Here is a 13,003-nt window from a genome sequence, read left to right as displayed (position 1 = left end):
GAGCCCAGCTGAAGCACTCTCCTGTACCACAAGTCAATAGTGCTTAGATTCTGCTGGGCAGACAGCGCTGCTAATGAAAAAGATCAATACTAATGATATATTAATACTTTCACTGGCCCAACATCACTCATCCTCTAATCCCACCTGCAGTAAAGGCCTGGGTTTCATGAAAAATGGCCTATCTATTTTTCATCCATCTCTTTGCCATCTATCACGCAGAAGGCCATTACCCTCTTCGATATCTTTCAGCTTTGATTCGCCCCCTTGGACTCCCTGCGTACACAAACAGTGACGGAACCGCATTAAGATAGAGGACAAATAAGTGCATGTGCACAGAGAACGTTCCCATTTGTCTCTTTCCTAGTGAGGTCATAAGTTATTGAAGTTTTTAAGGGTGTGTTCACACTTGTAGTTAGCGTTCACATTGGCATTTTAACACCGAGCCTAAAGATACCGAACCGAAAGGCATAGGGATATGTTTACAATCCGATTGGTCACTTTTATTACGTAAACTACTTACCGAACATCCAAAACAATGTTGTGTGCTGGGATAAATGCACTCGTTGTGTGTGCGTAGCCAACATATTATAGTATTTGCGAAGAGCTTATAAAATGTGTAAAGGAGTCAAAACAGTGGCAGGAATCCCTCCGTCACACACAAATGAAGATCTAACTGAACTCAGTTTTGCGTTCATAATTCATTCGAACCGCACCAGAGTTCACTTGGAAGCGGGCCGAGACCCATCTTGGTCCACTTGTTTGGTGTGCACCAGGGTTCAGAAGGCAACGTTCACACTAATTTAAATGAACCGCACTTACAGAGCAATCGCACCAGAGTTGGTTTTGATCGAACCAAACGTGCCAAGTGTGAACACACCCTAAATGCATTGTTCGCCTTTCAAAACGAACCTGGCCCACTTTCCCAGAAAACACTGGCTTCCTGCAGATCCAGACTGCTATTGTGCTGGTTTTTATCCAATTACAGATGATGGAGTTTAAGATTTGACCACAGCTATGTGACCGTTGTGCGTAGCGTGAAGGCTCTGGGTTCGATTCATGCTCAAGGATTATTCGCTTTCCAAAATAAAGCCGACCGAACCGTGCAGCTCGAAAAACAAGCTCGGAACGAGGATCAGACTCCGCACTGCTGGGACGAGAAAGCATGAATTATAGAATAATTACAGGGTTTCATTTTCCACCGCTCACAGTGACTTTGAGCTTTGAGGGAAAAACATTTGGCCCGTGAGTCACAGATCGCCTGACTGCAATGAGTAAGAAATTTGATTTTCATAAGCAGCCAGATCTATTTAAAAAAGAGACCTTGGCATGATTGATTTTGGAAGAGAGGATGAAGAGTGTGTAAAGAAACGCCTGAGGGTGTAGATTAGGAAGGAGGAATATAAAGGCGGCGGTTCATAAGGGGAATCTTTCTGGTCATGTGCTGCCAAGCTGTGCCTGAGAACTCCCAGAGGGCTTTGCAGCAGGGGAGTGGGTGGGCGGGGCAGAGAGGAATCTTGGGATGGAAGTCTGGTCTCCATTACAGAGGTCTGAGAAGAGCGAGCTGGGGGTCTTTCACTTACAGTATAAGACACAAGTAGCTTATAGAAGCCTGAATTCCCACTTACACACACCTATATGTACCTACTGACACATATAGATACAGTAAATACACACACACACACACACACACAGAAGAATACATAAAGACACAGAGGTGCTCTTTCATGCACATGCTCTTGTGAAATACACACTCACGTACACACACTTACAGACACAGACACGGTTTAGTGCATGACACAAGGATAGAGAGAAGCAGAGGAGACAGACCCTGGTCCTTGAAGGCCATCAGTCCCAGATTTTTGATGCCACAGGGTCCTAAAAAACACAATTTGGTTTTCATCTTAAGAGCGCAGTTTGGATTGATTGTAGAATGATTATGTATGAGGACTTACAATGCAAAGACACTTCATGCACTAAGCCATGAGCAAACAAGTAAAGCACTTCAATAGCTTACACGTACACAAACAAGTACATATATGCATGCATACATACAAAATACTAAGAGACACACATGCCCTCCGTCATTATGCTTTTGTTCTGAAGAATTGATAGTAAACAGAAAATCAAGGCAGCAGTTCACTACATAAAATCCTAAATTGTTGGCTTACCTCCTGAGTTATTAAATGACTGAGCTGTGCCATCGGCATCTGCTAAATGACAAGTGATCAAATCAGTAGTACCCCAGACAAGCTGTTTAGCTACGTCAAGAGTTCTCAAAGCATGCAGGGAACAGGGAACAGACAGAAATGACGTGAGGTGGCACTTATTTACTTGTTCCTGCAGTGCAATTTTGAAAGGATACAGAATTTACAACTACCGTTTTCACGTACAAACGTCAAAGAAAAGAATTTTTAGAGATGGTAACTTTCATGTTAAAATGCTGTTTAGCAATTTCTGACATGACTTTTAGAATTAATTCAATTCTTTGGGTTAAATAGCCAATTGTTTAAAGATCAAGATCAAGCACAGACAATGCAATTATTTAAAAAACAATATTTTCATGACTGAAACGTGAAAAATGCATAATAAATGAACAGTTTAATTAATACAAAAATATTATATATCACTTTGCTCTGCATTTAAGATTTCTTTTTTTATTAAAAACACTGCCCTACAACAGTTCCTTAAAATATTACTCACAGGAATCATCATTGAGAATAATTACAAAAAAAGCAAAAGTAAAATGTCCGGATGCATTACAGTAATGACATATTTTGGGGAAATTGTGCTCAGTTGTCATGAATAAATAATGTGGCAATGCAGAAATTTCCTAATAATAGGCTTCATTTTCTTTATGCAAAATATTATGTTTTTTGTATTATGGGGTGAAATCTAATCTGGACATGATTTTGTAAGATTCACTCCTCTTTAGCTTGACCCATAAGAAAAGATGCCGGTGGCACCACTTAATCATCTCTCGGCTCAGGAGCTACTAAAATGTGTTTTCAGTGAACTGCTCCTTAAAGCATCAAATATTTTGGCAGTGACTGTCAATCAAAATATTAGCAAGAGGAATTAGGTAAAGGTTATGCAAAAAAAAAAAGCACATTCAGAAGTATTGTACATGCACAAGTGGAAAATACATGTACACACGCACACACACACGCAAACTAAGACCTACTGAGCTCTAAAACAAAAAAACATATCGGATTTTAAGCATGCACTAACTGATCGAAACTTCACACACATCCTCACTCACTCTAGCTCTCACCTCCAAGTCCTCGCGGTGCGAGCGATCCCTGTCCTCAAAATCACGAGTCCTTCTGCGGGCTTCCTCAAAGGCTGCTTGGGCTAGAGCGTCCTCATGCTGTATAAACACACAAAAAGACAGGAAGAAAGGTAGCGGTCAGTCATTTCTGATGTACATATGGAACAAAAGGCAGTTTGACAGCACGCTGTGGTTTTTCTGTACCTGTGCCCTCTCATCATCATATTCCAGACAACCCATCCCATCCAGACGCTGAAGATCAATCCATCCTCTCCAGATCACACACACTCCATTCAGGATCATAGGAGCCTTCAGGTACACCTGCACACACACACACACACACACACACACTTAGTTATTATTGGTATCATGACATCACACACAGCACAATAACAACAATAATAAAAAGTAAAATCTGTATAATTTGTTGCATTTCTGAGCTGATTTAGAAGGGAAATTGGAAGAATTTTACATGGAAAAATGTCCTAATAGCAGAGTGACATCTCATTTGTTTAGTCTGGATCTATTAATTTGTTTAAACATGCAATTTACAATTAAAAATGTTTCCTTCTTATATTAAAATAATTAAATTCTTGAGGGGGAAAAACATATTAAGTACTATGGCATAGTGTTTTATTATGTCACCACCACCCCTGATAAAAAAGCTATTTTATTAAAATATTATATAAAAGTGAATTTAAAAAAGAACATGGGAAAAACAAACAGGCAGGAAAACAAACCAAACTGGCAAAGACATATATGCACATTTAAATATTAGATTGTTTGACTTTTGACAAAGCAAGGTAGGTTTTTGGTTGTATAATGTTATGTCAGAACCAGAACCAGCATTAACTTCTTGAGCAATTTGATCTTCGCTCCCCACGTGCATCAATGAGCCTTGGCCACCCTGTCGCTGGTTCACCACTGTTCCTTCCTTGGACCACTTTGATAGATACTGACCACTGCAGACCGGGAACACCCCACAAGAGCTGCAGTTTTGGAGATGCTCTGACCCAGTCGTCTAGCCATCACAAATTGGCCTTTGTCAAACTCGCTCAAATCCTTACGATTGCCCATTTCTCCAGCTTCTAACACATCAACTTTGATGACAAAATGTTCACTTGCTGCCTAATGTATCCCACCCACTAACAGGTGCCGTGACGAAGAGATAATCAGTGTTATTCACGTCACCTGAAGCGTCATAATGTTATGCCTAATGTTAGGCGAAAAAGTTTTTTTTAAAACCCATAGGAAATACAAAGATTGCTAAGAACTTGGCACATGCTTTTTAAACGTGTTTTTTAAAATGTGTTTTCTTCCATGCATCACTGATTCATCTAACAACTACGATATACTACAGATATAATTAACTCTCCAGTAAATCCAGCTAGTTGAGGTAACAGGTGAAATGCCATAACCACCTACTCCATAGTTGTATCCGCATTTGAAAACCCCCTCTCAACGTCACACCTGGCTGTACAATGGTTCATTTGAATTGTAAAACACGTTGCGGGCTGTTCAGTGGAAGTTGCTGCTGGGAACAGCCTCAAAACTGGACATGCATATATAAACATGGAACCATTACACCTTTTTTCTGTCTCTTCCTGCCCTATCTCAGTCTCAGCCCAGTCAACGTCTGTAGGGCAGCCTCCAATGTTTGCTTCCTGCGATGAGAGTGTTTATTTATAGAGGCCAGCGTAGTAGAGAGTAAGGGTACACCGATACAGAGACAGGCAAAGCCTGTCTGAATTTATTTATACTGAGCGTGGCCAACGAGTGCGCAGGCGAGCACATGATTGCATCCGTGTGTGAGACTCAGATGAGGGGTGGGACTATGAATAAGACAAGGTGGACAAAGAGTGAGAGAGATGTTGAGAATGTGGAGACAGGGGTATATGACTGTCTGTCTGGCTCAGAGCCACAGGAATATCACATCTCTGCCACTGAGGAATCCAGGCTGAGACAAAAGCGTGCAGTCTGTCGGTCTGTGGGTGCTGTTTATTTCTGTAACTGCAGTGAAAGAGGCCAGCTATAAATGCATACGCATATGCACGTATCCTCAGCATTACCCGCCAAAACCAACGAGCCACCCGAGTCACCAAATAAAGGCGAAGTTCCACCGTGGTGCTCCAAAAAGCTGAGAAATACAGGAACACTGCAGTGTGTTGTTGGATACTCAAAGTCCCCCACTGGGCGCTGGTGACGGCTGGAGCGACCTGCCAGACAAACACACTCTGCCACAGCAGACACAACATGAGCTTTGTCTGACTTTACTGCCGATCTTTAATCTGTGTGAGTGGAGGAACTGCTTTTGGAGTCAGTACAGAGGGTAAACTGCTCTCTGCCCTGGTTTCATACACACTAAATTGACCACACCGATGTGAATGTCGTCTAGCATAAATATAGTTCACCACCATTTATCAAAAACTAACTTTTCCTATTCAAGAAAAAATGTAGATGGTTTAATAAATATACACTACACAAAGTCTCTTATGAACACCAATGCTGCATTTATTTGATCATAAAAAAAACAATAATATTCTAAATTATTATTACCAAGAAAAACAAAAACTGCCTAATATTTGTTGTGGAAACTGATACATTTTTTGGTTAATAAAAAGTTTAAAAAAAACTTATTTTTCTGTATTTACAAATTAATACATCCTTGCTAAATAAAAATATAAATTTCTTAAAAAGAAAAAAATTATAATAAAATGTTGCTGACTTGTTTTTGACTTGTATATAGACATAATCGACTGATCGCATGAGTGTTACACTAACATAAACTATAACATAGATGAGAAACGATAAATCTGCCATTCAAAATGTATGTGAATTCAAATAAACAATCACTTTGTCAACCTAAAACATCTTAATGCCAACTATGCAAGATGGTTTATCCGGCCCACATCTGTTTTAATGAGGATTCTGCATGCCAGATGTGGGCCGGATCTGGGCCGACACTGTGTTGCTGTAGGATGTGCTGTAGGCTGTGATCTGTGTCCCCCTCAGCGGTAAAACACAGGTAGGAAAAATAAAGCCTGCTCAGTTCTGCAGCAGTTTAACTAAACATCAGTGAAGCCCATGCACGAGTAAACGTTCTGACTGAAATCATATCCTTAGCCACACTTTGATTTTAACTTTAAAGATGCAGGGCCATGAACAATGCAATTAAAGAGCAACTTTAAAACAGTGCTGAGGAATCAAAAAAGCATAATCTTCCAAACATAGCAGAAATATGTTGCTGTCTGGGATACTACAAGCTGTAAAGACTGTTTTAATAGCATTTCATTTATTTCCCCTGAAGTCCACTAACTAATTTAGTTTTCATTTTGTTACTGTACCTTTAAGACTTTTTGTAAATAAATGTGAATGACCTATTAATGATATCATTACCACAGTTGTTGCAGTTCATCAAAGTACTTAGAAAACACAAAAGTGATGTTATATAAACGTCAATCTATGATAATTTGGGGTCTGCTCATGTTATGTCTATCCTGATTCCTGTGTTAGTGACAAGAGAAGTTTATTAAGAATAAGGCATCTTGGTCTTATGCTAAGAAAATATCTGTTTGTACACGTGCAAAAGAAATTTAAATTTAAATTTAAAAATTTAAAATCATACATAAACTCCATATTTCACCAAACCGCAGACATTTTTTGAATCCCTCTCTATCGCCTATGTGTTTAAAATGTAAAACTGAAATAGGTACTTTAACACACTGGGCCCTATTTTAACGATCTGAAACGCAAGTGTCAAAGCGCGAAGCGCAAGTAACTTTGTGGGCGGGTCTCGGCGCTGTTGCTATTTTCCCGGCGGGATAAATGGCTCTTGCGCCCGGCGCAAATCTAAAATGGGTTGGTCTGAAGTAGCTTCATTATTCATAGGTGTGGTTTGGGCGTAACGTGAATAAACCAATCCGAGCGTCATCCAACATTCCCTGTAAAAGCAGGTGCGCAAGTTCCATTATGGATTGCTATTATTATGGCGTATTTACCAGGCGCACGCCAGGAGCGGTTCACAGCCGAGGAGACTGATGTGCTTGTAAGAGCAGTGAAAGACAGAGAAGTGAAGTTGTAATGTTGTACATTATGGTAAAGGTGATTTCACAGTCTTTTTTTTTTCAGTCTTTCAGTTTTTTCAGTTTTTCAGTCGATTTTTGTTCCTGGTTCTTGACGGACAAACCAATTTGTCAGATGTCCTTATATACATATATGTCTTGCCACTATTGGGCAAACAGGTCTTATCCTTAATTATTACAATTAGCCTGAATCATTTGTAAGCTAGATTTATGCCTATTTTTTCACATCTTCGTGGCACACCACAATGATTTCCGTCATCTCATGTGTTAATATTTTTTTAGTGTAACAATTTATGATTTGCAAAAATAACTGTTGCATCTGTGTAGATTACATGAGCAAAGTGTATGCGTGTTGTGCACGCTATACATTATGGTCAAGCATGCGCCCTTAAAATAGCATAATGAACAACGCGGAACGCGCCACTGACTTTAGACTAGGTTTTTTCTGGTCAGTGGCGCAATTGTTTAATGGAACAGCAAAATAGCACCAGGGATTGTTTGCGCCGGAACACGCCTCCTTTTTTGCGCTGAACCGCCCAGGGAGCGCAAGTTCATTCACTAGTTTAGCGACGTGCTTCTGTGGAGGGAAAAGCGCGCTTTGCGCGGGTGCAAAATAGGAATAACACATGCGTCGGTGTACAAAGTCAATTGCGCTGGGTGCAAGATAGGGCCCATTGTCTGTGACAGGCTGCAAATGTATTGGTTTTTGGTGCAGGGGGAAATGGAAGAGAGCTTTAATATTCAGTTGGATTTTGACCCAGTCTCATTGGTGTTGGGTATTCCTAATGGACGCATTGCTTCATCTGCTAATAAGAAATTGTATAATATTTTGTCTTTTGCTGCCAGAAAAAATATTTTACTTAATTGGATCAGTGATAAATCTCCATCTCTTAAAGGTTGGCATAAGATATTTTTTTTATTGATTCCCCTGGAGCGTCTTAACTATGTATTGCATCAAAAAACAGGCCAGTTTTATGAATTCTGGACCCCATTTTTGGACTATTTGGAAACTCATCTTCGCCCTATTATTTTACAAGGAATATTGTAACTGTATAACTCTCTGGACACTGAACCATTTTTTGTCCTCTTTTTGACATATGCTATTGTCTTTTTTTTTCTAATCTGATTTATGATGATGTAGTCCTGTTTTATATATAAATCTGAGCATTTGTGTGTGTGTGTGTGTGTGTGTGTGTGTGTGTGTGTGTGTGTGTGTGTGTGTGTGTGTGTGTGTGTGTGTGTGTGTGTGTGTGTGTGTGTGTGTGTGTGTGTGTGTGTGTGTGTGTGTGTGTGTGTGTGTGTGTGTGTGTGAGATGGTTGGTGATGTCTTTTTGTATTATAATGAAAATTCAACTAAAAAAAGAAAAAAAAGAACAAGGCATCATTAAAGCTTTTAAAACTAGAACAACTACATTTTGTCAAATATCCAAGAGCATTCACCACAGATTTATACAACTCCAAAGCCTGAAGATGTTTGCTGTTGCACAACCACTAAGAGGGCACTGTTATGAATGACACTGTTTACCAAAATCAAAAGATAAACCACAACCTCTCTGCAGGTCTAAATAACAGACACAAGACAAAGAGTCTCATTAGAATCAATGATTCAATAAACCACCACTGTTGAAGTCGTGGTGTAGCGGTAGGGCACATGTTCACGGCACATTAAAACCCATCTTGTGCCCCAGCCCCAATACAAAATCAAGTTTATTATTATTGTTTTTAAATTCTTATTATGGCTGCTACTAAATTGTTAAAGCTTTTAGGCCCGGTTTCACAGACAGGGCTTAGATTAAGCCAGGATTAGGCCTTAGTTCAATTAGGACATTTAAGTAAAACATTACTGCGGTGCATCTTGAGACAAAACAATAGCACTGACATATTTTAAGATATGTCAGTGCAAATTGCTTTTAGTTAAAACAGCTCAAACATGTATTTTAGTCTGGGAATATGCATCAGTCTTGTAAAAAGTATTTCCATGTGTATATCCACCTCGGATGTAATAACATCAGTCCAAAAAAAAAAAAAAAAATTGATATGAAAAAACATGTCAGTTTTCACACCTGAGGAAACAGCAGCTTCCCTTTTAGCAGTGAAGGGCTTTTCTGACTATGTTCCCTTTCGAAACAACCTCTCACAGCTCTGTGTGCCTCTTCTACCCCCATCTGCCCTCCTGAAACTCCTTCACCATGTTTCCTTACAGGATGTGCCGTAGGCTGTGATCTGTGTCCCCCTCAGCGGTAAAACACAGGTAGGAAAAATAAAGCCTGCTCAGTTCTGCAGCAGTTTAACTAAACATCAGTGAAGCCCACGAGTAAACGTTCTGACTGAAATCATATCCTTAGCCACACTGTGATTTTAACTTTAAAGATGCAGGGCCACGAACACTCACGTAGAGATAATGCTAGGAAACGTATACAATGCAATTAAAGAGCAACTTTAAAACAAAGTGCTGAGGAATCAAAAAAGCATAATCTTCCAAACATAGCAGAAATGTAATATCTCAGAGGGACGAAAGAAAAATCATCCATTTCTGAGAAGCACAGTACAATGGGCCATACATCTGAAATAAATGCTGAATATGAATCTGAACCTACATGTATTTTTATCATTTCGGAGTCTTTTTTCTCTCATTTGTCCAACTCAAACAGTTTCTTCTCCCAACAAATACAGGCCTTATAGCCATTAATAACATATTTAAAAAGCCTTCCTGGGCTTCATCCAGAAAGAACATTCATAACTCCATCAGCCTAAACACACAGTTTTCATTGGAGCCAAACCAACAATGCAGACATATGAGAAAAGCAGTTCTCTTGCTCTCTTCCTCTGCTGTCTTTCATTGGGTTGTTCTAGGAGGTGATGAGTAGTCAAGCCACCCCCCGAGGAGCAGTGAAGACCCAGGTAAAAGAGCTGGGATGGATGGGTAGTTACATTCAGGTCATGGTTCACTTGTTTGTGTGTGTGTGTTAACTGTTTATGTGTTAGGGATGTTTTGGTCGTTAAGTAGTTCCCCCAGGAAGACTGCAGATCTTTCATTCATAGTTAAAGTCAACATGAATTGCCATTTGCAGCCCATTTTACTTGTGTAATGTGATGGATTTTCATCGTGATGTATGTAGGGTGGGACTTGATTTGTATCCATCGGGAATTGATTAGATTGGGAAAAGTGGGCGATACATAAAAAAAGCAAGTTTGCAGAACATCCATTCAGAAGAAGAGCAGGGTTTTTTTTTTTTATTTAAAGTGCCCATATTATGCTATTTTAAAGGCTCCTGATTTTTTTTTTTTTTTTTTTTGTGGTTTCCTACAACAGTTCAAAAAACACTTGAATTTTCTCATAATCTGCTCTGATTGGCCAGGCGGCCCAGTGTGTTGTAAATGGTCTACCGCTTACAGCGCACGTTGGAAACAAAACACCCATTTACCATAAACTACTGAACCATCTTTCACGTTCAAGCTTTTACAAATTCCGCATTGAATTCCCGAGATTTGAGAAGCAGTCATCAATAAAACGACATGTTTGAAGGCGGGACAAGTTGTTCGTGGGCAGACAACGTGCAACATTATGCAAATATCTTTTCAGTGACGTAGAACTGTCACGCAGATTCGAATTAAAAATGAATCGTATAGGCGGTTCTGAGTCAGTCCTTTCTTTTGGGAGACAATAACTTTATTTATCGTGCACTTTCGACTTTAAAACTTTGCTGAACGTTTACATTCACAAACAGCTATATTACACACTGCATGAATGGGATACTTGCATGAACCATAATGGGGCACTTTAAAAACATATATGTAAATACGTATGTTTATACACTACCTTTCAAAAGTTTGGGGTCGATAAGATTTTTTTGTTATTGGAAGAAGTCTCTTATGCTCAGGCTGCATTTATTTGATCAAAAGTACAGTAAAAATGTTAATATTCTGAAATGTTATAACGATTTAAAATAACTATTTTCTTTTGTAATATATTTCAAATGTAATTTATTCCTGTGAGGCCAAAAGCTCATTTAGGGCTGCTTAATATTTTTGTAATAACCATGATACTTTTTTTCTGGATTCTTTTTGGAATAGTAAGTTCAAAAGAACAGCATTTTTTCCACAAATAGACAATTTTATAACAATGTCAAGTATCTACTTTCACTTTTGACATTAATATGAAGAGCAAGTCGCAACATATAATTAAACAAAGCCATTTTTTTTCTGTGGAATAACATGCACTGAATTATTTACACTAAAACCAGGAATATGCATTACATTTACATTTAGCAAAGTAAATGGGGCTTTACACCGAAATAAAGTTGTAGAGCTCAAAGAATGTTCAGGAAACACTACAACCGCCTTTGAAAGTCACCAATCTGTGCTCTCTAAAGACCACGGACCATATTTAACAAATAAACGTGTGAGAGATGTCAAACGGGAAAGTGTGTGGAGGTACAGTAGACAACGGTGCTGGGTGGGGCCGCTGTAAGGATAAGACACAGAGGATCTGTGTGTGTTTGTGGAGCTGAGCAGAGGCGGGAGGGGGTGCGAGAGAGCGAGTAAACACTGGGATTGAATTTAGCCGCGGAGGCTTTTGATTCAGACAGCCAAAACAATCCCGGGCCCTGCACACATCCTATAGGCCCCAGACAAGACAGACGGGTTTACGTGCATCTGTTCGTCAACCTCTTTCTCTCCTGCCCTCTATATCACCCTCTGCTCCTCTGTGTCTGCCTCTCTTTGCAATTCTTAGATTAAGTAAACAGTCCTCGTACCTGTAGCGCTTTCAAAATGTGGGTCTCACTGATGTCTTTTGTCTGTGTCACTGTGCCATGACTGAGTCAGAGCGACATCAAAGTCTTTCTCTTTCTTACAAACACAATGGCGCAGTCAGAGAGAGCGGTCTGAACATGTTCGTTCCCCCAGAGTTTATATGTACCTACCAGTGTGTTGAGACATGAAGGAGATATGCACATTGCACAGCAAATTAAAGTTTATTAAATACAAATACGCACACTTCTCAGTGTGCTAGAGCGAAATCTGTAAGTAGGGAGTGTCTGATTTCTCCATTGGGTTTATTGTGCCTGTGATACAATTGTTAGTTAGTCAGCAGTTCAGTCACTCCCAGCAGATGAGCGTGGCATCATCTAGCATTCAAATATCAGGGATTTGCATATTTATCCTTTTTTTATTGGTTTCCACATATGGTCATTTTGAAAGTGGATAAAACAGGAAACAAAATGACTAAGACCAGGAATAGGAATTAAACAAAGATTAAGCTGTGAGCAATTCAGAAATGTTTTCAAAAAAGTTATACACCCTTGTTTGGGGTAGGCAAGATTTTGAAATGTTTCTGAAAGAAGTCTCTTATGCTCTTATGTCAGCACATGTCTATATTTATGAGTGATTCATTAAATGATTAATTCAACCAATTCATAAAAAAAACTGATTATAGGTTTTACTTGAATTGGTGTATGTGTATGACATCAAAATACATGCGAGAGTGATACGCGAGTTCAAACTTACAGATAATCAGATAGAGTAAAGAGTATGTATATTTGGCATGCTGTCCAAGGGACTCTGAGCTCAGAATATGAGTACTCAAAGAGTAATTACTACCCCCGTATCCCTGGCTAGGAGAGTAACCAGGTGAGAGCGAGGAGACGGGTGG

The 13,003-nt window shown here is 39.5% G+C and overlaps 1 protein-coding gene across 9 annotated transcripts in view; it reads right to left on the bottom strand.

Annotated features, from left to right (window-relative positions):
• Nucleotides 1–13,003, bottom strand: part of cbfb (core-binding factor subunit beta) — a 46,677-nt gene that overhangs the window by 5,408 nt on the left and 28,266 nt on the right. For 2 of the 9 annotated variants that reach the window (XM_079825202.1, XM_079825203.1), the window contains exons 4-7: nucleotides 3,473–3,589; nucleotides 3,272–3,367; nucleotides 2,169–2,207; nucleotides 1,828–1,875 (exon numbers count right to left, since the gene is read on the bottom strand). In XM_079825202.1, the coding sequence (XP_079681328.1) occupies nucleotides 1,846–1,875; nucleotides 2,169–2,207; nucleotides 3,272–3,367; nucleotides 3,473–3,589 (282 nt within the window). In that variant the 3' untranslated portion in view covers nucleotides 1,828–1,845. Of the gene's footprint in view, nucleotides 1–1,827; nucleotides 1,876–2,168; nucleotides 2,211–3,243; nucleotides 3,368–3,472; nucleotides 3,590–13,003 lie in introns of all 9 variants that reach the window. The other 7 variants (XM_079825199.1, XM_079825200.1, XM_079825205.1 and 4 more) reach the window with 4 other exon arrangements.

The sequence above is a fragment of the Gobio gobio genome (genome assembly GCF_949357685.1).
Source record: "Gobio gobio genome assembly, chromosome: 9".
Lineage (NCBI taxonomy): Eukaryota > Metazoa > Chordata > Actinopteri > Cypriniformes > Gobionidae > Gobio > Gobio gobio.
Note: the sequence above shows the minus strand (reverse complement) of the source record. Positions and strands in the feature narration are given on the sequence as shown.